The 27,880-nt window shown below is 48.5% G+C and overlaps 1 protein-coding gene across 4 annotated transcripts; it reads left to right on the forward strand.

Moving 5' to 3' along the window:
* Positions 1–1,971: 1,971 nt before the first annotated feature.
* MXRA8 (matrix remodeling associated 8) lies at positions 1,972–25,887 on the forward strand. Of its 4 annotated transcripts, XM_069034827.1 has the most exons (13): positions 8,016–8,252; positions 8,368–8,539; positions 8,843–8,982; positions 9,291–9,421; positions 14,463–14,483; positions 15,075–15,383; positions 16,487–16,588; positions 18,042–18,500; positions 22,116–22,274; positions 22,776–22,806; positions 23,310–23,386; positions 24,574–24,651; positions 25,514–25,887. In XM_069034827.1, the coding sequence occupies exons 4-13, from the start codon at positions 9,373–9,375 to the stop codon at positions 25,537–25,539; spliced, it is 1,311 nt and encodes a 436-aa protein (XP_068890928.1). In that variant the 5' UTR covers positions 8,016–8,252; positions 8,368–8,539; positions 8,843–8,982; positions 9,291–9,372; the 3' UTR covers positions 25,540–25,887. The 4 variants fall into 4 exon arrangements, with proteins under 4 accessions (XP_068890929.1, XP_068890928.1, XP_068890930.1 ...); XM_069034828.1 differs by lacking the exons at positions 8,016–8,252; positions 8,368–8,539 and adding an exon at positions 1,972–2,131; XM_069034829.1 differs by lacking the exon at positions 8,368–8,539 and having other exon boundaries at positions 8,238–8,252.
* Positions 25,888–27,880: the final 1,993 nt, after the last annotated feature.

The raw sequence follows: 27,880 nt of genomic DNA on the forward strand, positions 1-27,880 counted from the left end.
CACAGGCTGTAGGATGCCCCTGGCTGCACACAACTGGAGCAGCAAAAAGGGAAATAAAGAGAAATATTCTTCATGTTGTATTGGCTCCTGATAGCTGGTGTGCCTAAAACCTGTTTTTTTGGAGTGTGGGGTTTTTTTTGTTGCTTTTTTTGGTGTGTGTGGTTTATCTCTATTTGGGGTTTTGTTTGTTGTTGTTTGTGGGGTTTTTGTTTGCTTTGAGTTTAGGGTTTTTTTGTTTGTTTGCTTGGTTGGTTTTGTTTGGGGGTTTTTTAACATCAGAGGGAAAGGATGGGGGTGATGCCTCCTCCTTTTGCTGCTGGAGGATTTCTCTGCAAAAAATCCCAAGCTGTTCTGATGTCTTTATTGGGGGACCTGTTCTTTCTTCCATTAATGAGCCCCAGTCTCAAGAAGAAGTAAATCAGCCCATGACAGGGGATGTTTATGAGCATTTGGTGCACAAAACACCTCTCAGGGCATTCATAGGACCTGACAACCATTGCCTAATAACTCCTGAGCAGGAACACTGGGCACCTTTACTCTGGTGAGCTCATGCCCTGTTAAATGGGGCACTTTCATGTGAAAAACCAAAATGTTGGTGTACATTGGCTCCAGGAGCTCTGACCTGCTCCTTCACAAATCCTGGAGCCAGCTCTGCTTTGGTGGGACTGATCCCTGATCCAGAGGTTCCAAATTTAACAAACCAGGCTTGTTCCCACCAGCTGAAAACCTGGCTGAGGTGATTGATCTCACAAACAGCACCTGTGGCTGCCTCAAATGCCATCTTTTCTTTTCACCATTCATGCTGCTCTGCTGTTTTCCAGGAAAACATCCTGGTTTGGGGTCATTTGGGCTGAACTTCTCCAAAAATAACAGCACTCTATACCCAGCCTGGAGCATTTGCAGAGCTGAAATGGGTTGAAAAGTGGGGATTTTTTTGGTTTTTTCCTGCTGCTTTTAAAATAAATAAATAAAAATATCAATAACTGTAAACACCTGAGTTAGCTTGGAGCAAACACAGGGTGCTGGTTTTCCTGTGGAAGAATCCATTCTTGCTTGGCTTTCCCTATAAAACAGAGGAACAAAACTGAAACAAGGAGTTCTATGAGCCAGAGAATTTAAGAAAACCATCTGATTCATCACTTTTGTGTCAAATCCCTGATTTAGGGAATTTTTTAGTCTTGCTCCCTGCATGGGCACTAAGAACTATAAAACTGAGACTTGTCCCCCGTGAATGTAGCTGGAATTTTCTGCAAAATCATGGGAAGAAGGAGGAGTTTGAATGGACAGGGGGCAATATAACTGTAGGTGCCTTGACAAGGCTAAATGGAAGTGGCTAAAATTTTGTTTGGAGTAGAAAACATGAAATTTTGTTTAAAAAATGAGGTTTCTTTACTTGTTCAGTAACCAAGGCTTGGTGCTGCTCAGGCAGGTGTTGTGCTGAGGGAATGTCAGTGCCTTTGGTGTGTCCAGGTCTGGAAAAAAATACTCCTGGAGCCTCTCAGGAACTGGAACACTTCAGAATCCCTTTCCCACTTGTAAAGTAATTAGTGCCAAGACAAAGATGTGGAGTTGTGAGCAAGGAGTTGGCACAGCAGGTAAAAAAAATGAATAGTTTGGGATTTCTGTGTTTTAAGGGAATTAGTTCATGGCAGGATGATCTGGCTGAGCTTTACCCCCAGCCAGTGAGGAACTGGTTAAAGCTGAAGGAGAAAGAGGTGGAAGAAATGGAGTTGGAGTCAGCAAAGTGTGAGCAGCACCACGTTACTCAGCAGCCTCGCTCCCTGGGTGAGTCAGGGCTGTTTCCTCAGGGATGCAGGGTTTTCCCTGCTGTCAGCACTGGCACAGCCAGGCCAGGATGGCACAACCAGCTGGAATCTGCCCAGCATCACCAGGTACATCCCCAGGGTAAATCTGGGAGTCCTCACCCTTGACTTGACTGAGCAGCCTTTGGGTTGCTCAAACAGTTTGAGTTACTGCATCTGGAGTTTATCTGTGGCTTTCCCCAGGTTTGAGTGGGCACCTCCAGAGGACTCTCCCTGCCTGATTTCACTCTCTCTGTGATGCTGGAGAATATCCTGTGTTATTCTTGGCCTCCTGCCACCCCTGAGGACTCCTGTAGGCCCATCGGAAGGTAGGGCAGGGATAAATGTGTCCTGCTTGCTGATAACATCATCCCTTGGGGAAGGGAAGGTAGGAAAACTTTCTCTCACCAGTAATTTATGCAAAAGGCTGGGACTGTGGAAAAAAAAAAAAGAGTGGAAAATAACAATATCTGTGCCTTGGATGGCAACACCTTCTCCTGGAGTGATTTTTGATTGTGGAAAGGAGAGCAAAGGAAAATGTGGCTTCCGGAGTAGGAACAGCTCCTTCTGGAGTGGGGATGGCAGGATAAAGTCACCTGAACTTTTCCACGTTGTTCTGAGGGAAGAATATGCATTTCCACATTGTTCTGAGGGAAAAATATGCATTTCCACATGTGCTGTCAACCCCAAAGTGGAGTGGGAACTCTCACTTGATTTCTAAAGGAGGCAAAGGAAGCAGCACCCTGGGGTTTTTTAGCTAAGATTGTGGTTGCCAGAGTCCTCTTGGGTTAATCCTGAGCAAATACTCTTTTCACATAGACTACCCTTAAAAGCTGACCAGGCTCCATGTTTATGTGTCTAAATTAGGCAGGAGGATTATATTGCATTATGGAAAGCAACCTCCTTTCCCCCAAAGTATTTTTATTTTTAATGAAACGGCCTGCAAACATGAGGTAAATAACACAACCCTGGGAGGCACCTTTGAGCACCCTCTTCAGAACCAACCCATTAATTTTTCCACTCTTTTCCCAGTCATTTCTGAGCTCAAAATAAGCTGGTGTGCCTGGAATTCCACTGCTTAATTATTTTAGGCGGGTGCAATGGATGGGCTGCAATTAGTGTGAGGAGTGGAGCTTCTCCTCAAAACCTCCTGGTACCAGAGCTCTGTTCCCACGTGCAGAGAGGCCAAAAGTTGTGGTTTGAGGCACAGTGCTGGTGGCCAGAAAGGGGACACAAAATGTCAGCTCTCAGCTCCTGAGGACTCCCAGAATTTTCTCGTTCCTCACAGGAATGAGCAGTGCTGGGTGCTTGTGGTTTGAGCTTTTCCCAGGTTAGGGAAACCTGACTTAGTGCTGCCTGTGGGAGGAGTGAAATTCAGTTTGTGCTGTGCTTGTGGTCAGGGCTGTGGTGTGGTCAGCCTGCTCCAGGGGCTTGGGAGTGACCTGGAATACTGGACAGTGAAGCAGGATTTTTGGACACGGTTTTTCAGCCCAGTTGGCTTCTGCCCTCTCTTCCCCAGAACTTTATGTAGGGTTAACAACTTCCATGTAAAGTGCCTCAAAATCTGGAATGAAAGAGGGTGCAAAGTGTGTGCCCCTTTAGACATAGAACCCAGGTTTGGTGCCTTTTCCCTGGAACTCAGAAAGTGGATGAGGAGCAGCCAGGAGCTGCTGCTTTCTCCCACATTTCTGGAGACAAGCACAGTTCAAAGGGGTGATTTGATGCCTCAGTCATTTCCTCCTGAGCCTCGGTGCTGTCTGCCAGCTGCCAAATTGGACCAGGACTGCAGATCCATCCCCTAGAGCGCAGCCTGATGGATTCATTGTGGATTTGGGAAAGCTGAGATGCTCCAGAACCACATGGCAGTGAGTCAGTCCCGTGTCATGGGTTGGACACTCTTCTGTCTCAGGCACTCCAGGTTCAAAAGTTGATTTTGGGGGATCATTGGAGAGATCTAGAAAGTTTAGTTGCAAGTGGCCCTGAAAAAATCTCTATTTCCTAGGAAAATCCAGTTGCTGGCTGCTGCTGTGGACTTTAGGGGAGGATTAACAGATACAGATAAATGAACAGAGCCACTCCTGGAGTTCTGATTGCTGCAACTCCAATTCAGAGCTGTAGATTTTTCCATCCCCTCACGGTTCATGGAGGGATTTTGAGCTCATACCTGCTTTTTCTTTAACACTCTGTGTTGCAGACACTGCTGGCTCTCAGAATAGACTGGGAGATGAGTACTTAATAATTTAAATGAAATAAAAGTTAGAAAATATCATTTCACTGGGGTAAAGAAGGAGCAGGTAGGAATGACTCCTGTTTGCCCTAGGGAAGGGGAATACTGGGAAGATCTGAGAGGCAAGAGGGATGAAATAGGGGGCACTGGAAAGTTAAAATCAGGATTTTGCCCAAATTCTGCCCAGGCTGGTGTGCAGCTGGTCTAGGCTCTGCTCCCAATTCTGCCACTGCTCTGCTCTGTGAGTTTGGGTGACTCATTTCCTTTTGTGTTCCATGGCTCCCTCCTGCTCCTGTCTGTTTAGATTCCAAATTTTTCCTACCAGAAGCTGTGTGGGACAGACCCAAGTGTGCTGTGACCAAGAGAGAGCCTTGCACATGTGAATGAGGGACCAGAAAACACATTTAATGGGATTTTGTCTATTTTTTAACAGCATTTAAATTGAAACAATCATAGTAAGTACTTAAAATTAATTTTTTTTCAACTAAAAATTATTTTTATAGAGAACTGATTTTTCAGATTTACCTTCTTACAGTTTGGTCATGCAAAAAATAGCAAACTTAAGAGAAAACTATAATTTATGCCTGCTCTGTGGGTGACAGTGAGGTGCTGCTTTGTGTCTCTGTTTCCATCCCTGTTGTTTTCCCATTTCTCCTTGGGCAGTTGTTTTTTTTTTTTTTTGGTAGCTTCTGTCTGGAATTTAAAAAAAAAAAAAAAAAAAAAAAAGAGAAAAGAAAATCAGTGTTGGTTTCCTGGGCAATTTCTCTGTTTTTGTAACTGGTTTCTATTAATGGTTTTGAGATGAATCCCAGGAATCTGAAGCTTTTCAGCCAAAGGGGGTGTTTAAATATTGTGCCATCCAAGGGCGCTGGAATCCAGGAACCAGGGAGCTTTTGGAGATGCCTTGTGGGTGCAGACAGAGCTCTGTGACCTGCTCGAGGACAGCAGTGCTGAAAGAACACACAAACACATGGATTAATGGGAATAATCCCTGCAGCTGGAAAACTCTGGATGCTGCACTTTAACTCCTCACTTGGGCACATCCAGGTCTGTCCCAGACAATCTCCACAGCTCCGTGTGTTCAGCAGACCAAAACCCTCTCAGCATTTCCATCTGATTAAATTCCTGCATTCCTGGCCATCCATATTAATTAATTTCTGCTCCTTGGGCACTCAGGGAAGTGGAGCTTCCAGCTGGAGAGTCAAGGCAGGAGGAAGTTGAGGAGCTGCCTGTTGAAGGACAGCCCCCAAACCTTGGTGCTGTTCCTATTCCTCTGGCTTTGCTTCAGAATGAAGCCTCAGTTTCAGGAGGGTCAGGTTGGACATCAGGAGGAATTTCCCCATGGGAGGTGTTGTTAAGCATGGGAATTGCTGCCCAGGGAGGTGCTGGAGTCCCCATCCCTGGAGGTGTCCCAGGAACACTCAGAGCTCCAGGCTGGTTGTGACAAGGTGGGGCTCAGTCCCAGCTTGGACTCCGACCCTGGAGGTCTTTTCCAACCTCAGCAGTCCTGGGATTGAGGAGTGCTTGGGCACAGCATGGCTGAGACCATGGCACTGACTGCCCGTGGGGGTATTTTTGTGGATTTCACCTTTCTCTGCCTGTCCTAGAGCTGTTATTTAATGTTGCCATGATGCTTTTTTATTCACCCCCAGTCTAAAGGTGTCAGAGCTGTGTCCTCCTCCTCCCCCAGCCCGTGAGCGTTTTCCTCAGCAGCTGCTTTGGTGGCTGCACCTCAGGCTGCTCATTACAGTGGACTCCAGTGAAATGAAACGAAGCAGAAAAACATGTGGTGAGCCCATCAACTTGTCATTCTGGACGTGCCCTTCAGAGAAGGCAAATCAGGGGGTTTTGTGTTTGTGGCTGGGGAACAAGCACGGCGATGCTGGGGCTGGGAGGTGCCCGCCTTGTTCCAGCCCTGCAGTAATGACAGCCTCTGCTCGGCAGCCCTGTCATTGTGGTTGGCTTTCAGCTTTGTCCTTTCAGTTCACAGCTCTTGCTCTAAGCTGGATTATTGCAGGCTTGCTTAAGGGGTTCGTGGCAGCTGGAAGATTTGTTTTAAGGAGAAAAGCTTTGCCACCAAGTGAAAAATGGTGTAAATTAACCCTGAACTGCAGTGCCTTTCTTTTGCTGTTCCCACGCAAAGTTCTTTTTCTCCGTATTTTATTTTGAGGAATGCATGCTGCCTTTGCCACTGTCAATTAGCTGTACTCTTGTACTCTTTATTCCTAAGCTGTAGCACTCCCTACTACTTTTATATTCTAGGAATTTTATCCTTTTTTCTTCCCATGGGCAGGTATTTTCTCTTTTCCTTTGATCCTGGTGGAGCACTCTGGGTCCTGTATTTAAAGAAGTTGTTGATGATAAGCCTGGAGTGAGTGTTGACAAATCCTGCACACAAGGCCTTGTACTGTAATTTGTGTTAACAGATCATTAATGCTGGCATTCATTTTAAATTCATGTATTTATGGCTGTGGAGATGGGGTGGAAGGGGCCACTTCCACTCCTGCTTCCCAGGGTTAGTGGCTCTCAAAAGTGCAGTAAAGGATGGAGGATTCCCCTTGGTATCAGACCTTCCTCCTGATCTGAGACTTGCTCAGTTTTTCTGGCTGCTGATCTTCAATTTGGATTTATTGGGAGGTCTCTCAGTGCAGCCTGAGAACAAAAATGTTAAAAATGGAAGAGATGGGGAAGAGGAAACTTCCTGACAGTCACAACTTCCCACAAGCCAATTAACCTTGTGCCCCCTGCACTTTTAGCAGGGCTTTGTCCACCTGAGTCACTGCTTTCTATCTGAAATAGGTGTGAAATACCCATTTTCTTTTGCCACAATGGAAAAGGGACAACTCTGGGAACATGGGAGCCTTTCTTGTGCTGCTGACCTGATCTGATGGCAGGTGCAGAGCCTGCAAAACCGCTGCTGTTGGTGCTGGAAAGTCCCTTTCCCTTGCCTGGATGAGGTTCCTTTCTCTGGTCAGGATTTGTGGTCAGCTGGAGATGAGCAGTGGGCAGCCAAGGGATGAATCAATTCCCCAATTCCCCTGGGAGTGGGGAAGGAGAAAGGCTGGGGAGCACTGCACAGCTCAGAATGGAGAATCTCGTTAAAAATTCAGCTCCTGACCAGGAAAAATGTTGACACAGCTGCTTTTCCAGGATGTCTTTGGAGCAGCAAAGCTCCAGGAAGCAGGGCTGGCTGCAGACTGTGCAGGATTAGACAGGGGACAAGGCAGAGCTCTGCAAACCAGGCTCCTGTGTCCCTTTCCTCCCCTCTTTGTGAGCCCCAGCGAAGCTGCTGCTCTTCCCTTCCCGTGGGTGATTTTCCTGAGGAGACTCCAGCCTTGTTCAGCCTGGATTTGGCTTCTTGCAGTCAGGAAATATCCAGTCCATGACAGCAGCAACCACAGCAATCTGCCTCCCTCCCAGAAACCCTGCGAGGAGCAGGCAGTAACCTCTGCAGTGCCACAGCTGGCAGGCAGAAAGGTGGGAAAACAACCTGGGATTGCAGCCTGGAAGGTCCTGCCTGTGGTTGGGATGGACCAGGGGGAGGAGAAGGTGCTGGATTTGCTGTCTGTGCACTGGGAGCAGCTTTCTGCCTCCTAGCCAGGCATTTTCCATTTCCATTTCACCAGGCCTCAGATCAGAGCCTGCTGTGGCTCTGTCCTGATGGGGACAACAGGAAAAGCTCCTTCTTGCAAGAGATTCCTGGCCCAGCAGCTGCTCTGGAGCAGTGCTGTCCTTGTTGTGATACCTGGCACAGGTCAGGGACACGGGAACAGGAGCCTTTGCTGCCTGCAGGTGGTTCTGGAGTTGGAATAATGGGAATTCCTGAGGCTGGCAAAGAGAAGCTGATGGGATTAGGGTTGCAATTAGGCTGGATTTGTTCATATCCAGGTGGTGCCACAGCTCAGGTGATGAGGGTGGGAATGTGGAGAGAGGGGCTGTTTGTATCCCATTATCCCCAAATCTCCTCACTTTATATAAATGTCAGCGTTGGAGTTTGCAGGGGAGTTTTGTGAGGTTCTTACCTGAAGATTATTTTAGGGTTTTTCCCTAGAAACTAAACCAGCAGTTCTCTGGGTCTGGTTTGGACAGTGACGAGTTAACAGCAGGCTTTCCTTCATGGTCTCATATTATCTAATAATAATAATAGCTTCAGTTTCTTGGAATTTCTTTGCAAGTGTCTGGTTCTGTCTGCTGCTGGAGATGGGATCCTGGACTAGGTGAAGGTCTGATCTGGTCTGGATGCTTCCAAAGCTTCCCTTGTTGCAGTGTGTAATTATTTAGGTGTTTATTTAGGGGTTTGTTATAGTAATAATTACAATACTCTCCTCTTTCCTGAAGCTCTTCCCCCTCTGGGACAGAGGGAATCTGTTTTGTGGTAGACTAGAGAGGCAGAAAAATGTCAGAAGGAAAAATTCAAGTGTGGCAATTAAGTTCATCCACATGAATCCCATGGGAAGGCTCCTGGCTTGTGTTTTTAAGTTCTGTAGAGTCCCACAGACATTTAAGGACAGTAAGTTTTAATTCCCTCCCTTCACTTGATGACTAATTTGAATTGTTAAATCCAATAAATCCAATCCACTAAATGGTGTTAGCCATAAGCAACAATAACCTGACAATGGAATGCAAGAAAACAGAAAAATCGACCATATTTTAATTTTCCTGTAATATGTCATTTTACTTTTAATATCCCAGCAGCAGCTACTCTATTTCCTATTTTATACTCTATTTCTTGACTTTATACTCATTGTAATTTTCCTGCAAATATCCAGCCCTTGCTTACAAATCACAGGACAGAGTAAATATTGTTTTCTAGGTTGTCTTTGGAGACTGAAGCTCGAAGTAAAACCATATGAGGAGACCAAGATCAAAACCCCATTGAAGGCAGCAGAATAAATCCAGTCTGGAGCAGACAGCTGGAGGAGTGTCAGACAAAGGGAGGAACAGCTGGATCAAGTAAAGCATGAGGAAAATTGGTTCCATCCCCAGGGGGGAGGGAGAAAGATTTGTTTTGTCAGCCCAGGGCTGCGTGGGACCAACTTCACCCGATGAAACTTTGATGTCAGAGTCAGGGAGGGATCAGAAGGTCCCAGAGGGAGGGGAAGGAAAAGTGGGATCTGCAGAAAGTGTGAGGGAAGGGAAGGAGGTGGAGTGGCAGTGGGGAGGTGGGGAGTTGGAAGTTGGAGGTGGAGTAATCCTGCAGAATATGAGCTGCTGTCCACAGCTCTGGGGATGTAGATTGATGAGGTCATAGTGTTTTCCAGTTATAGAAAAGAAAGTTAAGAGGAAAAAAAAGTCCTTTAAGTTGTTTTTCAAGAGAGGCGAAAACACCGAGAAGCCGAAGAAATGGAGCAACTTGCAAAACTCCTCCTGTGGCAGATTTTGCTTCAGCAAAGTAAGCTCTGAGCTGCTGGTGTGGTGTTACTTGTTTTTATTTCAGCTGCACGATGGTGCTGGGGGTTGGCTACGAGATTTTGAACTGTTGTCTTTGTAAGATTTTGTTCAGATTCCTAAATTTGCTCTGTTTTCATCTGGGGAGGGGAGGGAACCGTGGGTTTCCTCTGCTTTTTTGGGGAGAGAATGGAAAAATGTTTGAGGTTGTTGGAGCTCTGTTCAGCAAGTTTGTGCAATTTTCTTTTTCCTATCAGCAAATTCAAAGCCAATAAGCTTGGATGTGAGTACAGCAAAGCTTTCACAGTCAGATTTACATGATTTAAGGTCATTTTTTACTTTTGATGAAGCAGAAACAGCTGGGGGTACGTGTGTGAAGGTTCAGATGGAGGGGAAAAAAAGAAGTGTGGTTTTTGGGTTTCTTTTCCTCTTGTCAGCATAAAGACAGACACAGGATTCATTTTTGGGTAGCAAGGTGCAAGAAAGGAGTAGGAAGTGAGGAGCACAAGTTTTTTGGGGACTGGTGACCCCCCTGCTCTTCCCAGCTCTTTTAAAAGGCTGTGGCTGCCACCTGAGCTCCTCAGTTCCTCAGCACTGAGGTGGAATGAGGTGAGGAGTTCTCCCTTTGCTCTCTAATTAATCCACTTTCCATGTCACCACGGCATTTTCGCAATGCCCCAAGGCAGGGTTTAGGAATTGGCAAATTATGGGATCAGTCATAGGGACAGAAGGGTTAAAGTGACTCAGAAATCTGGTGTGTGGGGTGGGTTAAAGAGGAGGAGGAGGAGGAGGAGAGGCTCCAGAAGCACCAACCAGTCCAGTGACTCCCAGGGAGGTTTGGCAGAGCCTGGGGAGCAGCCAGGGCAGGAAGAGCAGGTTGGGCTGCTGCAGAGGCAGAGGTGTCCCCGCTGAGGATGGAGGATCTCTGACAGAGATGTTGGAGTTACCTGAGTGTTTGAGCCCACCCAAATCAGGTTATAACTCAATGGTGAGGATGGGAAGGGGAGAAGGGAGGAAATCTGAGCTGTTCCGTGGCGCTGGGATGATCCCTCCTGCAGAGGAACCACTCCCTCAAGTGTTAATGTCTCGCCGGGAGGAAGAGCTCTGTGTTTGGAATGGCTCTACAAAACCATTCCGAGGGCCTGCAGCCAACGGGAAGCGCACAAGGCAGGGGAGGGTTTCTAAAGCTCAGCTGAAATCCCAGCTGCCTGTCACAGAGCTGGGGCAGATCTCTGAGGGATCCTGTCTGTGCCCCAGGTGGGGATTGGCTCCTGGAGCAGATACAAAGCTTTTCCTTTCTGCACAGGCAGCACATTCCTGCTCCCTGCGTGTTCCTACCTGCAGGGACTGCTCGACTTGTTGGGGCTGGATGGGTGCTTAAGGGCTCTGACATCCTTTTCGGAAGTGGGAGACTGCTGTTGGGAAAGTTGTCCCAGGAAGTCTTTGAAAATAAACACAGAGACTTAGGGAAAAGCCCAGTTCAAAGCCTGGCTTGACCATCAGTGAGCTTTGAAGGGAAATTTCGTTTTACTGAAAAGCTCAGTCTTGCAGACTGGACAGGAGCTGAACAGGAGAAGTTTAGGTGCAGCTGTTTTGTTCACCTTATCCCTCCTCCAGATGAGCCCAGATGTTCCTCCTGGTTCCTGGTCAGTGGATTTTTAAAAACCTGGCTCCCAGAGAAGAGCTGGGGTCATTTATTTCACTGTCACCATGATGCTGCTGCATCAAAAACCATCAGGGCCCCTCAGCCCCCTAAAGAGCCAGGATGGAGCCACTGCCATTCCCCAGAGGGTTGGGGAACAGGCTGCTGCTTTTCCCACAATTGTGTAATGACTCGACAGAGCCCATTAAACCCCCTATAAACAGAGGGATTCATGGGAGAAATAAGGCATGTGGCACACAGATTTGGGGAAAAACATGTCTCTTCTCCTCTGGTCGTTTTTTGTCCTGTGAATAAGAGGATATAAGTATAAAATATATACATATAAAATTCAGTGGTTTCATCAGCACCGACCTGAGCAGCAGCTCCTCTGTCCCAGGAGCAGAGGAGATCTGGAATTCTTCAGGCAGGACTCAAGGGACAGTTTTCTGCTTGCCCTGCTCCAAGGACACTGCCTGGAGAGCTCTGAGCATGTCACCCATCTTTCACAGCCCGAGCCTTTTGCTTCTAGTTTGCCCACAGCTTTTTGTGGCTTTAATTCTTCACTTGAAAAATGGATGGGATTCAAGAAGTAAGAGCTGGCTCTGCTTTTTACAAGGGATTAAGAAATAGTTTTCCAGGCTGCTTTCCTCTTCCTATACCGTGGGACCACAGAGGATCTCTGGGATCCTGCTGAGTCAGCACAGAACGTGTCAGGGGACAGCACAGAATTGTCTTTTGTTGGGGTTTTTTTCTTGGTGTTTTTTGTTTTGTTTTTTTTTTTTTTTGTGGTTACATCACCCAGAGAAGACAAAGTGATTCTCCATCCCATGGAACTTGAAATTTGAAAATGAAAGCCTCAGCTGAGTTCTGTGTTGACAGCTCTGAAGGCAGCTGAGGCTTAGAAGCTCCTGGAGTCCTGTGATGACAGAGGTCAGAGCTTTCACCAGGTGCATGAAGACTCTTTGGTTTTACAGTTGCAGGTTGGGAAGTGTGACTCACCAAAATCCCTGCTTCCAGCTGACCCCAGAGCTGCAGTTCATGAGCTGTCACCTTTGCTGGGCTGTGGCTTTATCTCTGTTCAGTAGCTGCTGTGTCATAAAATCCCTTTAAAAAGCAGCGCTTGGTTGCTCTGCTGGTCTCCCCACAGCAGAGGGAGGACACTGAAAAGAGGAAAAGGCTCATTCCTCCTTCCACTGCTGCTCTCTGTTCAGGTTATTGAAGGTCAGCTGTTCTAAATTCCATTTTCTCCAGGCGTGCAAGAGAGCGGAGACATCCCAGATTCCTCAGATTTCTGAGTGATCTCATTTACAGCTCTGTCAAATAAGTTTGAGCCTTCCCCATGAGCTGATGGATGTGAGCAGATTTCCAGCGTGGCTGGGGAACCAGAACAATCAGTTCTTCCTTCTTTGTCTGCTGGAGTTCCTGTCCCTCTTGTGAAGAGTTATCCTTTTTTTTTCCCCCTTCTAGAATTTTGCTGCTTGGCTGTGATCACTTTTTTTTTTGATATCCCCATTTTGTCAAACTATGGATGATATCCTAGGGCTGGTTCAGACCCAAAGTTTCTGTCCAGACTCTGTGTGTGCACAAAGTGAGAAACCCTTTCTCTTCCACCTCTCCGTGCTGAGCTCCAGTATTTAAGTTCACCTCACCTTGGATGGGTTTTGTTGTGGTGTCAACCCAGCTTTGTGTGGCAGCAGCCAGCAAGTCACAAATCCAGTCTATAAAATGCAAAATATAAAATCCACAGGCTCTTCCCTGGTCCCAGCAGGATGCAGCATCTCCTGGGCACTGAGGGGCAAACCTGGAAACATCTTGGAAAGACTTGGTGAGGAAGCAGGAACATTCCTGCCCTGTTCCTGGCTGAAGTTTTAAGAGTGGAGGGGAAAAGAACCCAAAAGACATCAGCTTTTCTTATCTAAAAACTGTTCCATCCCAGCCAAGCCCCTGTTTGACAGAGAGTTGTGTTTGGAAGTGCTGAAGAAGTGCCCGTGGCTGCCCAGGCTCCAGCAGGCTCCCCTGGGAAGGGGCAGGGAAGGGAAGGATGGTCCTTGCCCTGGCAGGAGGAAGGTGCAGGGGTCCAGAAAGGTGCAGAACCAGGTGCTGGTGTGAGCTCAGAGCCGTGGCTGGCTGAGCTTTTGGCACTCGTTGGATTTACGATGCTTCATTGGGGCTCCGTGTTTTTCCCATTAACTGGCAAGAGGAAAGGAGAGCAGTAAATGCCTTCATTCCTCTGCCTGAGCCAGCAGAGGATGTTTCTGTCGCACCAAATCGAGTTGCTGTTCGTGCAGGGCTCCGGAGGCAGCCTCAGCCACCATTCCCGAGCTCGCAAATCGCTGTTCATGTCACGACACCGCGTTGTCCCCTTGCCCCGGGGCAAACCACAGCCATTCAGCCTCGGGGACAGTGCCTGAGCACATTGACACCTCTGCTGTGCTGGGAGCTGGTGGCCTCTCACAAGTGGCACCGATTTTTCCCGGCTTTTTTGGTGCTGTGGAAGAGCTTTTTTTATCATTCCTTTGCTTTTCTAAGCTAAATCTAAGTCCTGGCTTGCAGAGAGAGGGGCTGCAGCTGAAATATTTTGCAGCCTGTCAGGAGAGACCATCAGATGATGGAATTATGACGTCTCTTTCTTATATACAGAGAGTGCAGACCTTGTCCAAGATTTGATTTTTCTCTTTGTGATGCTGAGATTATAAATGTAGGAAGAAATACCTCCTGTTTGGAGTGCCTTTGACCTGGCAGTTCAACAGAGAGTGCTGCTCAGTTTTTGTTCTCTGCTGTCCCTGCCCAGTGTTTTGTGATGGGAAAAGGGGAGGAAACCAAGTTTATTCTCAGCACTGGGGGTGTGCTAAAATACCCCCGGTCTGGAGTTGAATTTGGACTCGTTTGAAATTCATAAATTCCAGAGCTAAAAAAAAACCAAAAAAACCCAGCCTTTGTCTGGAGGACATTGTGCCTCTGACATTAGCAGGACAAAACCTCCAATGATTTTGATGGAACCCACTTGGGCTTGGCTGGTTGGAGAGATGAATGGTGGTGTTGTGTTGGGAATCAAAAGCGTGATGCCAGGAGACCTTCGAGACCCCTCCCACACAAGGAGCAGGAGGGACTGGCCCGGAGAAATGCGGAATCAAAGGCCTTGGTTCATCCCTGGCAAAGTTCTTCCTGTGTGGATCTGAGTCATGGGAGTTGGAGAGAGCTGGAGCTGCATGCAGAGCATCTCAGAATTAACTGTGCAGACCAAGTGTGTGGCAGGAGTGGGAAATGGAGCAGCCAGATATAAACATTGTCAGGGAAGGGTGGAATAGATGGAGCAGTAACAGAGGTGGCTGCTGGCTTGGACTGTGTCTGTAGCTTTTTCCTCCTTTTGTTGTCAGTAACACTTTATTTTCTGCTTTGACAGGTTCTGTGTGCTCATATTCAGGTGAGTGGCATCTCTGTAAATCTGCCTGGGTTTGTGATCATGAGGAGGAGTGAGAGGGACCCTGATTCCATGGCATGCACTGGGGCTTTCATGGCTAACTTCCATGGGTCATGCATCCCATGCACTGGTGTCTCCAAACTTGGATTAAACTGGGGTCAGGATTAGGAAGGGTGGGTAGGACAGGTCGAGTGTACAACCCTGAGAACAGACATTGCTTTCACTGAATGAAATCAGTGTGGTAAAGTTTTCTTTATTAGGAAAAGATTCTCCCCCAGAGGGTGCTGAGCACTGCCCAGGCTCCCCAGGGAATGGGCACAGCCCCAAGAGCTCCAGGAGTGTTTGGACACTGCTCTCAGGGATGCTCAGGGTGGGATTTTTGGGGTGTCTGTGGAGGGATAAGAGCTGAATCCATGATCCTGTGGGTCCCTTCCAGCTCAGGATTCTTTGATTCTCCATGAGAGTGCCCTGTGTTGAAACCAGAATCAAAAATACGCAGCGATTCCAGCACTCCCACCCCAGCACCTCCTTCACACACCGTTAACACCATAACCCTACAACTGGTTTTTTTTGCTGTTTGCTCCTGACTTCCAGTCCCAGCTGATGCCTCCAACCCAGCCAGCGTGGTGGTGTCTGTGCTGAACATCAGCGCCGTGCTGGGCTCCCAGGCCGTGCTGCCCTGCAAGAGCCACCGCATGGTGTGGACCCAGGACCGCCTGAACGACCGGCAGCGCGTGGTGCACTGGGACCTGCTCAGCTCCTACTACGGGGACAGCAGGATGGAGAGGCTCTGTGACATGTACTCAGCTGGGGACCAGCGAGTCTACAGCTCCTACAACCAGGGCAGGATCCTCATGCCCGAGAACGCGTTTGCAGATGGGAATTTCTCGCTGGTGATCAAAGGTACCGAGGTTTTTTTCCCCCCCTGCAGAGGGTTCGGGGCTCGATGGGATTGGTGGGTTTTGGTGCAAATGGTTGGTTCGCAGCACATTTTTGATAAATAAGTTCATACCAGGCTAATGAGCGTAATCATCAGGAGGAATGTCAGGGTCTGGAAGGGGCTGCCCAGGGAGGTGGTGGAGTCCCCATCCCTGGATGTGGCACTCAGTGCTCCGGTCACTTGTGCACATCCAGGTCTGTCCCAGACAACCTGCACAGCTAAGCCATGTTCAGCAGATCAAAACCCTCTCAGCATTCCCTCTGACTGAATACCTGCATACCTGGACAGTCACATTAATTCATTTCTGCTCCTTGGGCACTTAGGGAAGTGGAGCTTTCAGCTGGAGATTCAAGGCAGGAAGAGGTTGAGGAATTGCCCCCAAAGCCACACACTGTTCCTGGGCAGCCTTCTGGTTTTGCTTCCAAGTGAAGTCTCCAGCTTCACCTCCCATGGGAGGTTCAGGATGGATATAGAGGAATTTCTCCATGGAAAGGGTGGTCAGGCCTTGGCAGGGGCTGCCCAGGGAGATTTGAAGTCTCCATCCCTGGAGGTGTCCAAGGAAGGACTGGATGTGGCACTCAGAGCTCTGGGCTGGGTGACAAGGTGGGGATTGAGGTGGGACTCAGTCTTGGAGTTCTTTTCCAACCTCAGTGATTCTGTGAGGTTCTCTGAAGCACTGAGTCTTTTATTTGAAACAAACCTGTTTTAAAAGAGAATTTGGAACAACCTGAAAGCCACCTGGGCTTTTTGTGGCCCTTTGGTTGTGCTTCAGTTCCTGAGCTATAAACACTCCATGGTCATTGTTCCTGTGCCTGCTCCCAGCTAAACCTAACCCAGCTTCCTCTTTCCACCTGTTAATACAAATGCCTCCCTCACAAGAGTGAATAAACTGAATTATTTTATTAGGTGACCAAATTATTATATTGGGTGAGATGATTTGTCTCTGTTTAACCCACCCTGGTGATAAGGAAGTTATTTTGCATCCAGACAAGGATTTGGGAAACTGCAAATGACACAATTAATCATTGTCTCAGTATAAAACATTCAACTTCCCCTCTCTTCCCAGGTGTTGCAGAGAGTGATGCAGGCACATATTCCTGTAATCTTCACCATCACTACTGCCACTTGTACGAAACTGTGAAAATCCAGCTGGTCATCGCCAAGAGAGGTGGGTGTGGTGACAGCTCCAGGTTTCACAGGTGCCTCAGGAGGCTCAGGAAGCACCAGCTGAGCGTGGTGCTCCCTGTGCTGCTTGCTGTCTGCCTCCCTGAGTTGCAGAGGGTTTACTCAGTGTGATTATTTACAAACCTCTCTTCTTCCTTGGCCAAACACTGCCAGGAGCCTGCTCAGCTCGATGTTTGCTCCTGGTAGTCACCAAACTGTCCCTGCTGCAGCAGCAGCACACCCCTGCTGACCATCCCTGCCCTCAGCTAAGCCACAAGGACCTGCCTTGTGCTCTGGCTGCTGAGCTTGCCCTGGGCAGCCTGTACTTAAAAACCCACCTCAAGTTACCACACCTTAAGCCCAGCTCTAAAAACGAGCTGCTGGCAGCTGCAGAGAGAGCCACCCATCCACACAGGCACCCATTAAAATCCAGTTAAACCTCTGGATAACCCCAGTGCAGCTGCTGGGATGGAAGTGCATCTCCTCTGCTGCTCTCACACTGCAATGAAATCACCCTGAGAGCCCCAGTCTGCTCCTCTGTGCTTTGGCCTCTTCTGTTATTCCTTTTCAAGAGCCAAACAGAGCAGTGCTGCTTCAGCTCCTCCAGTAATTAGGGCCTTTGTGGGTAGGAAAGCATTTCCTGCTCAGAGGATTGGGGTGAAGATCCTCGTTCCATTCTTAGCCTGTGGAGGGAATATACTTCCTGCTTTCTGAAGGAGGAGATTAACTCTCAGTTAGAATGGGAAGAAAGTGGTCTGGCTTCATGAAATGGCCAAGGATGTAGAAGATAAAGGTGTTTTTTCTTTATTGTCTGCTGCAGTGGACAGGACACGTTACCCCTGTGGGGTATTTTGGGCTTTTTGGAGGGGGTGTGTTACAGGATTCCAGGGTCTGGGAGCAATCTCAGGTGTGCCTGGGCATCCTTGATACCTGAAATTCAGGATTTCAGGGTCTGGGAGCAATCTCAGGTGTGCCTGGGTGTCCCTGACCCTTGGAATTGAGGATTCCAGGGTCTGGGAGCAATCTCAGGTGTGCCTGGGCGTCCTTGACACCTGGAATTGAGGATTCCAGGGTCTGGGAGCAATCTCAGGTGTGCCTGGGCGTCCTTGACACCTGGAATTGAGGATTCCAGGGTCTGGGAGCAATCTCAGGTGTGCCTGGGTGTCCCTGACCCTTGGAATTGAGGATTCCAGGGTCTGGGAGCAATCTCAGGTGTGCCTGGGCGTTCTTGCCCGCTTGGACTTGAGTGGGAATTTCGCAGCAACCACATCCATGAGATCGTGGTGCGTGACAGCAAATGGGGCCAAAATTGTTCTGATTTTGGCCGAGGAAAGTAAACCAGGGAAGCAAACTTCAGTCATTTACGTGGCGAAAAAATAGGACAGGCGAGGAAAAATAGACCAGACGGGGCAAAACACCCATTCCAAGGTTGCCCAGCTCGCGTTTCCCCCCGCCAGGCGAGGAAGCCAGCGAGCACTGGGACGGCGAGAAGCCGGTGCTGGTGGCCCCGGAGGGCAGCACGGTGACGCTGCCCTGCGTCAACCGCAACCACATCTGGACGGAGCGGCACAGCGAGGAGGAGCAGCAGGTGGTGCACTGGGACCGGCAGCCCCCCGGGGTCCCCCACGACCGCGCCGACCGCCTGGTGGACCTGTACGCGTCCGGGGAGCGCCGCTCCTACGGGCCCCTGTTCCTGCGGCAGAAGATGAACGTCACCCGCGGCGCCTTCGCCCTCGGGGACTTCTCGCTGCTCATCTCGCACCTGGAGAGCGCCGATGAGGGCACCTACTCCTGCCACCTGCACCACCACTACTGCGGCCTGCACGAGCGCAGGATCTACCACGTGGCCGTGACGGAGCCGGCCAGGGAGAGGAAGGTGGTGAACCTCACCACGCACAGCGTGGCTCCGGCTGCAGGTGGGTGGGCCTCTCCTGGGTGGGGATGTGTGGAAAGTCCTGCTAGGAAAAGGCAGGCTCGCTCCCTTTAGTTGGATAAATTACTCTACAACTCCTCTGCTTCGTTTGTGGACTTTTCACAGAGGGGAAGTATCTGCAGTTGAGCTCTAAGCTCTCTAAGGAGCTCAGCCAGCCCAGATCCAGTTGTTCCCAAGCTGTTTCCATCACCTGGGTGCACTTGGAGCTGCACAGGGACGGTGAGGATGCCGTGGGGTGTCCCCCCATCATTGGGGTCAGTCCCCCTTTTGCAGCGCTGTGGGCACAGGGCAGCTCCTGTCCCCCTGCCCCGGGGCAGTTCTGCACTGCTCACAGGCCCTGAGGCAAACGAGCTGCCTTTGTGTTGTATTTCTGTCCAGCTCCTTTTCCTCTCTGCTTTTATGGATCAGGGGAAGGTGTGGGCAGGGGCTTGATGCAGCCCTGCCTTTGCTGTCACAACTCTTCTCACCAGAGTTTCTCTCCCCTTTGCACGGATGTTTGGGCTGTGCAAGGTGCCAGACCATGCAGAATCAACCACCAGGAATTTTCCTCCACCCTTCAGCTTTTCTTTTTTTTTTTCTTTTTTTCTTTTCTGTATGTGCCATAAACCAATTTTCATATTTTCCACTGCACTGAGCTCTCATCTGTCAGCCTGTCCAAACTCAAAACTATCACGCTTCGTTCAGGCAGAAAAAGAAAACAAAAATCCCAAGTTTTAATATTTTTTTTTAAGTCTTTTGGGTATAGTTCTTTATTAACACTTTAAAATATTCATTGTGTTTTAATATTTATTGACTGTTTAATATAAAATTTTGATTTGCTTCATACATTTTTAAATAGGTTTCTTCTCCTGTAGAAATTGGCCTTCTCCAGTCATAGAAATCTAAACTTTTTCCCTGGGGCTAAGATTGGTGTCCAGAAAATCTAGGCAGTGCTGAGGAGAGGTGGCTGGAGACTGAGACATCCAAATATCAGAGTTCCTGCACACAGCCCTTGAGCCTTAGCCACAGATGGAAACCAGATCCTGTTTCCAGAGTTGTCCACCCAGGACTTTATTCCTCTTATTCCTGGATGTTGTCCTGAGTAGTTCCCTACCTGCTCAGGAGTGAGGTGGAATCTCTGAGTGATTTCACCTGGTGGGGCTGTCTGAGCTTGGCTGTGGTGCCCTCAGGGCTGGAGTGGTTTCCCTTCCTGACAAAAGCCACTTCCACTGTCAAACAGAGCAGCTTTGGGACCAGTTTGGCCCCTGCAGGCAGTGACCCCTCAGCTGGGCTGAGAGCACCACACACAAAAATGTGCTGAGTCCATGGGAACGTGCAAGGAGTGGAGACATCCAGAGGTTTCCTTTTCCAGCCTGCTCCTGCTGGGACCTGCCCTGCTTGGGTACAGCAGGGGAGCCTGAGGCATTGCCCCATTCCATGAAAAACTGCCTGGAATTCTTCTGGGGAGCACAACATAAACGGGGAGGCAACAAAAGCAAAGCAAGGGGCTTTTTTCAGGCAGCAGCCACAGCTCCTGGCCTTGCTCCAAGCTCCAGAGCCATTCCCAGACAGGAGACTTCATCCTGTTTGGAATAGAAGCAGGGGCTCAGTGCTGCTCTCAGGCTCAGGACTGTAAATGTGGTGGATGTCCACTGACTGGAGCATTTTTACTCGGGGTTTGCTCTGAAGAATGGCATCTGTCGAGTCTCCTGATTAGTGCTAAAATATTGGCAGCCCTTTGCCTCTGCCAGGTTTGTGGAGAGCTCTCCACTTTTTCCAGCAGAAGAATCTGGTCCTTGACACTTTGGGGAAAGTCACGTTAAGGCACCTCTGGCCCAAGTTTTCCCTTCCACAATTAGGATTTCTTTTTCAGTGGTTAAACAGTGTCCTGGGAGGGAATTTGGGGCAGATGGGTGTGAGATGTGCTGAGAGATCAGATGCTGGTTACAGGATCAACCTTCATCCTCCCAGCTTAACCTCTGGTGTAGGATGAGGAGGAGAGTCTGGGTGTGATCCTGCTCTGGGCACTGCCATTCACTGGTGGGACTGAGCTGCTCCTCCGTGCCTCAGTTCCCCCAGTTATAAACTGGGATCTATTCCATTGCCCAAAGTTATTAAATCTCTGTTTCTGCTGTTTGTTGTTGCAGTGACCTCCTTGGTGTTGCCTAAAGTTCAACCCAGCTCTTACCCCTGTCTTGCAGTACTGTGGGAAAGCAAAAAGCCAGGAATAGAATTCCTCTGTTTGCTGTGGCACCATCTCATTATGGCCTTCCAGGAGCCAGGGATGTGACAAAGCAGAGCTGTCACATGTGCTGTTTGCAGCTTTGCAAGTGGGTTTTTGGTTGGGTTTGATATTTTTTAGCTTGGCAGCGCTGAAAACCCCATGGTTTTTCCAGCACTGCATCCAGGGGAGCACAGGGCATCTGGAAATCCCAGTAAAAAGCAGAGTGTTGCTGGAGTGGAGCACTGGGCCACCAGAACAGAGCACACTGCTCAAGCTTTTTGATTTTCTAGGACTGCTGTTGGCATTAGCAAACAATCAGCTCTGGTTTCAGAGTGTTTATTTCAATCCACTCTTGCCTTATTTGATTTTATTTTTGCTGGGTTGGTGGTTTTTAAATGCTGGAAAGAAATAAACTGCCTAAAAAACTGGAATCAGTCCCTGTGCCTGCACTTCCTGAAGTGTCAGACCACATCTGCTAAAGGGTACTGTGGCTTTTGGGGTATTCCCCCCCGTTTTTCCCCTTATTCCCTCTGGGGAAGGGAGGAACTCCCAAGGGAATGGGAGGTGAGGGCTCCATGCTGTTCTTGCCTGGTGCTCTGTGAACATTCAGGTGAAATGAAGGTGTCATTTCAGCTCTGTTTTGAAGAAAAAACCCTCTCCCAGCACAGTCCTGTGGGATTCCATCCGTGCCTGGGCTGGCTTTGTCCATTCCTCTGACTGTTGCAAGCAGAGAAGTCACTTTCCCCTTTACATGTGTAAAACATTGACCTATTTAGTTGAGATCTACCAAAAAAAAAAATGTTCCACGTAAAAGTTCTGAGCTCCCCTTCCCCGTGCTGTGGAACTGAAATGCTGCTGCACCCACAGAAGGAATGGAATCTTGGCTTTTCTCTGTGGGGTTGGTTTTGGTTTTTTTTTTTTGGGGGGTGGGGGTTTATTAATTTTATCGATTTTTTTATTTCATTGCAAAGGAAACTCATTCTTTGGCACTGAAAACTCTTCCCACTCTGTAAATTATAACCCTTGGCAGGGAGGGGCTGCTTCATACTCTGGCTGTTTGGAGGCAGAGCAGTGTGGGGTGTGTGCTGTGAGGGACTCAGGGGAGGGTTGTGTTACCCTCTGGAAGGTTTGGGGATGGCTTTGCTCTGAAATTCCCCTCTTCTGAGGGCCAGGCAGGGAAGGGATGGGCAGCATCCTGTTAAATCCTGGGAATCGTGGGCTGGTGAAGAGCACAGCATCTCTTAGCTGTCAGAGATGCAGGGTGCTGTAAATCAGGCACTGATTTGCCCTTTAATTCCTGCAGTTCCCAAGAATTTCTCCCTGAACATTCCCCCCTGCGATCCTGCTTTTCTCTGGATGCCACTCCCAGTGATCCCCCTGTTTTCCTTCCCTCAGATCCAAACGTGGTCAGGGGCCACAATGTCATCAATGTCATCATCCCTGAGAGCAGGATGCACTTTTTCCAGCAGCTGGGCTACATCCTGGCCACGCTGCTGCTCTTCCTCGTGCTCCTCATCATCGTGGTCCTCGTCACCCGCAAGCGCCGGCAGAGAGGTGAGTCCAGGGAAAACCAGCCCTGTCCTGCCTGGAGGGACATCCTGGGACACTGTTGTGCAAATCATTCCTGCAAGGAACAGTGCTGGAGGCAGGGATCCCCCCCTGGACAACCAGGAATCTGCCCAGTGGGGAGGATTTGCAGGGCTGGCTCACAGAGAGATTCAGTAGTGGGGGGTAAAAATTTCCAGGTCTTGATTTCATGGCTCAGTGGGATTGGAAAAGACTGCCAGGTCCAAGCTTTGGCTGAATCCCACTTATGATTTACTGAGTTGCTCTGTGGAAGGGAGAAGAAAAGCCCTTCACAAGTGGGATTTGTCCCTTGGGAATCCAGGTGTCCAAGGCCTTGGTGTGCTGGGTGACTCTGGAATTCCAGAAGGGGACACTGGGACCTCTGGGTGACACCCACTGCACTGGTTTTGGGTGCCACACAAAAAGCAAACCCCAGGAATGTGTCTGGGCTGGCTGTGACTGCTCATTCTGCTTTTTCCTCCTGTTTAGGTTATGAATACAATGTGAAGAAATATGGAGAGTAAGTATAATTAGAGAGTTTATTAATTTGGAATGCATAAAAATGAACTCGTGGCCCCTCTCCTCAGCTAAGAGCCTAAAGCAGCTGAGGATCTGGTTAGGAGGAGGAAGTGGAAGGAAAAAATGGGTTGTAGGGCTGATTTGGCAATTGAATTTCCTCTTTTTATACTGTGGGAACTGATTCACAGATGAAGTTTGTGTGAGATGTCGTGGGGAGTTGGTGGTAAAGGAATAATGCCCAGATCTGCTGTGAGATGGGGCCAAGATCATGGACCTGGGCTCCTCCAGAGCTTATTTGATATTATTAAAGTGGGAGAGAGAAGGAAATTCCAGTACAGATTGGCTGCCCATTGTTCGAAGCTCTGGACAAACACGTGGGGGGGAAAAATAAATTAAAAATTAACTAAATTCTCTAAAGAAGAAAAGCTATTGTGAAAAAATGTGAAAGGAGCCAGTTATTAAAGGATGGGACAACACCATTTCCCACCATTATTCCCTTTTCAGGAAGGATGTGAATCTTAAAGAATTTACAGTGGACACGACAGATCTGACCCCACACAAAAGTGAGGACATCAGGCTGGGTAGGTATCCCTGGCCACCAAACCAGGGCAAAATCCTTATAAATCTGAAATTTCTAATGGCACTTGGATATTTTGAAGTGACTTAACCTATTCCTTAACCTCTGGAAGTGGGTATGGACTTTATTTGACCAACACTGGGTAAAGAGAAGTCCTGAGGTAGCTGAGTTCCAACCACCTTCTGTTGAATCCAGTTTGGTTTGACTTTCTGATTTCCTCCTCCCTGGATGTCAAATCATTCAGTGAAGGTTTGGGCCTTCTGTCAGCATCTGTGGTAGCAGTTAAGGCAGATAAACAGAGAATGAGAGGAAGAAAATTTGCAAGAGAAGCTCTGAGATATGAAAGAGAAAATACAAATCCCCCTGGAACTCGTGGTAAAATGGAAGACAGTGGAAAGAGGGGAAGGAAGCTCATCTGACACTGTGGAAGTATTTTTTGGGGGGATATATAGGACTGATCTGGGGAATTTCCAGCGTTCCTGAAGATGGATGCTGCTCCTTGCTGGGGTTTGAAGGTGCAGCCTTGAGTTTTTTGTATCAAGAATTGATCAGGGGTTGGTTCTTGCTGGGACTTGGAGCGAATCCATTCCACAAAACTGATGCTCGTCTGCACCACCCTGAGATTCCTGAAGCCTTGCCATGATGCCAGGTTCACACCTGCTGCAGCTTGCCAGATAAACCAGAAAACAATTGTCCCTTTGAGTTTTTTTTTTAATTTGCATCCCCAGTAAAGGTCCAACCCTTAAAAGAACAAGCTGGCAAACCTCAGGTCCCAAGAATTGCTGTAAAGGCCCCAGTAAACAAGAGAGATACAAAATTGGAAGTAAAGAAAGGAATTGCAGGGGGTGGGTTGCAAAAATCCTTCTGTGTGTGTCCCAGGAGAGCAAACTCTCTGGATAATTGCATCGGTCACCTCCAGGTGAGCTTTGAGGAGATAATCCAGATCTGGAAGGAGCTGTGGTGCCTGTGTGGAGCAGGGACCTTAAGTTTGCACAACTGATTAATGCCAGGGGCTAAAATGAAGTCAGAGCTGTTTTCCTGCTGAGTAACTCCCCAAATAATTCCTAGAAATCAGAGGTGCCAGACCTAGAGCACATCAGGGAAGGACTGATCACCTCTGTCGTGCTCATAACCCTGTGTTTTCTTTTAATACCCTAATGCCTGTGTGAATTCTGCTCCTCCCTTGCACAGATTACAAAAACAACATCCTGAAGGAGAAGGCTGAGCAAGCCAGAAGCTTCCCAGCAAAGAACATTGATTTAGACAAAGGTAATCATGACTTTCCTCCCCCTAATTGGTGGCTGTAGGGACCTTCTGATGGGCAGCAGGAGGGAGGAACAGTCCATCAGTGAGTGACCAAGCCACAGGCAGAGGAGGAATGAGAAACATCATGGGAAAAGCAGGAATGAGAAGCCAGCTCCCTTCCCATCCTTTCATCACGGAGCCACAAGATGCAAGCAGTGATTAGGCTTTTAAAAACTTTTGGCATGGCACAAATTGGAATTTTTCTTGTTTGGAAAAAGAAGGCCTGGCAGGGCTGGAGTAGTGCCTGCTCTGCTGGAACCTCAGAGGGAGGGAGATGGAGCCCAAAAATGTCCTGGCGTGGTGTTAGTGCAAGAAAACACTGTGCAGAAGAGAGTGTTTGGAGTTGAATTAATTTATGGGTAATGGGCAGTTACCTCATCCAAAAAAAGCAAACAACTCTCCCTCCCTGGGGGCTGAAACTCCTCTTTGCTTATCCAGGATTAATCCCGAGGGTTGTGCCTCCATTTGTAGGACAGCACTTCTGTCAAGCAGGGCTCGTAATCAGCTGTGAGATTCCATGACTCATTCCAGAGGAATTAGGAGATAATAAATGGGGCTGACATGACACCAAGCAGGGAATGGGCTGGAGAGCCCAGGAGCTGCCTCTGACCTGCTGTCCCTGATGGAATTCTCATGGCATTTTCTCCTGCATCCTGCAGAGTTGGATCTGGGCAATAATTTACCCCCAGTCTGTCCCTCTGAGGGGATATCAGGGATGTGGGTAACTGCAAATGGTCACTCTAGAGATAAATCCATATTTTTGTGCTTCTTTGAATGGTTTGGAATCTCTCTGCAGGTGCTGACCCCCGTTTCCTTTTGCTTTCAGATTTCAGGAAGGAATATTGTAAATGAAGACATTCCCAAGCTGCTGGCTGGACCAGAAGCTTCCATCCAAGATAGATAACGTGGAAGAGAGATGCCTTTTCTTAATTCCATCTCCTTCCAGCTCCCCTCGAGTTTTTGTCACATTGACTTTTCCCCCACACAAGGGTGCAAATGCTTCTTGAAAGAGTTAAACTGTCTTGTGTGCATTTATGGGGTTGGGTTGCCTTTTCCTCCTCTGTTCTCCCAATCCTCCCTTCCCCTTTTCTTTCTTGACAATTATTGTTGGTTTTTATGCATCAATGATTTTTATGAGCTGAATCAGCAGACGTTTTGCTTTGATGTTATTGCTTTAAATAAAACCACCTGCATCGCTAATCCCGAGCCCTCGTTACACCAGGCATTTTTCCACGTAGTGAATCCATCAGAATAGCAATGGCAAAGGCTGATCCCACTCCTAGGCTGCCATAAATCAGTGTCACACAGCACTTTGTGTGTTCCAGGTGAAGCACAAAGAGCACAGCCCTCACAAATGGCAGTGGAAAACCTCGTTTTATCCATGGGAAAATGTCAGTATCCTCATTTTACAGGGAAAGGGGGAAGCACACCAATGGCTGAGGGCTCAGCTCAGAGCTGAAATCTGTTCCTCACCCTGTGTTTGTTGATTTGTTTCTGTTTCAGCGCAGCCCAAATCAGATTTGGCAGGAGCAGGCATTTGATGGATGGAGTTACAGTGCTGTAAATGCAGTCTCAGTTAGATCAGAACCAGGAATGTTGTGGAGAGGGCTGAGCCCCTGTGTGGAACCTGGGATGGGATTTTCCTGCAGCCCTGGGCTGGATCCAGGCCACACAGAGCACATCAAACCAAAGGTATGACCCCAGCACAGGGAGGTGGTTAAAGGGAGCAGTTCCATGAGGAACAGGAGTAACAACAGGAATTCTCATGGGCCAGGGGCTCAGAGAGGGGAGGCCACGAGCAGGATGAGTCCATTTCCATGGATTTTGAGATTCATGAGGCTGTGGGCTGAAGGGGGGTTCTACCTATGAACAGTGTCAGGTGGGGCTGCCAAAAAATTGGAAGTAATTCAGTGTTGTATTCCAAGCAAGTCAAAACTTCAGGAAAGCTGCAGAATATTACCAGTGCTTGGGGCATGGAAGGAAAGGTCTTTCCTGAGAGTGAGAGTGGTGACAGGGACTTGGCTGAGGGTGGCCAAGGAGGGAGTGGCACACAGGGGGCATTTTTGTGAGTGGAGCTGGGGCAGCACCTCCAGGACCCAGCCCTGCCCTTTTCTTGCCACCTTGGGTGTCTTGTCTGACTGATGCCAATGTTCTCAGGCATCCAAATCCCATTCCAGACCCCCCCATCCCTCCTCCCACGGGCACCAGGGATCTGTGCTGGCTGTGGCAGGGCTCAGCAGCACCCAGGGCACTGCACTGGGTGGGATGGTTCCTCCAAAGCTGAGCTCAGCTCTGCAAAAACGTGGTGGGTGAGGCCTCCAGAGGAGCTGTGCTGGCCCTTCACAAGGGGGGATGTCACAACAATGCACTTTGAATGAAAAATGGACCATTTTTATAGATATTACTATGCCTGTTAGTGGGGAGTGCCTTAAAGAATAATTCTGTTGGGGGCCCTTATTTTTAATGCCTTCAAGCAGTGAAAATATTAATAATAGAACAAAACTAGAGGTGGAGGTGAGCCTTCCTAAGATGCAGCTGAGCAGATCCTCATCTTTTAATTTCCTAGCCCTTCCACTGCTCTCCACAGGGATTTTTGTGATTTGTAATTAATTACCTTTATCCTTACTAAAAATCCACCCCAAAAAGTACCCAGGATTGGTGCAGAGGAAGGTCTGGGGTTGATCCCAAGCCCCTTTTTCCCCTTCCCCAAAGCAGAGAAGGATTTTTTACCCTGCCCTGAAACCCAGGCTGCATTCCTGCAGGTGCAGGAGGCTGTGCTGGTTATTCCATCAGGGTGGCACAGGGTCAAATAATTGTCATTAATGTCTCTCTCCCTCCTTTTCATGTCTGTGAGTCAAAGGTTGGAGATTTTTCCTTGCCAGCTCCAAATTGCTCAGCACAGCTCACACAGACACCAGCTCATAAACTCCAGAGGCATTTAAATATTTTATCTGACTCCTGGGCTGCAGAATAGCTTAAGGGGGGGAAAAAAAATTAATATGTTCTCTGAAACAAGGACTAGGAAGGGCTGAGTTCCTCATCCTTGCTTTGATCACTGGTTGGGATTTATAGCCAGGAAAACCCTCCCTGGTGAGGATGGGGTGGGATTATGGCCCTTTTTCCTTCAGGAGAGGAATGTTGTGTGATTGGCCTGGAGATCACCACCGTGGCTTTCACCAGCAGCCACTCTGTA

The sequence above is a fragment of the Aphelocoma coerulescens genome, chromosome 21, assembly GCF_041296385.1.
Source record: "Aphelocoma coerulescens isolate FSJ_1873_10779 chromosome 21, UR_Acoe_1.0, whole genome shotgun sequence".
NCBI lineage: Eukaryota > Metazoa > Chordata > Aves > Passeriformes > Corvidae > Aphelocoma > Aphelocoma coerulescens.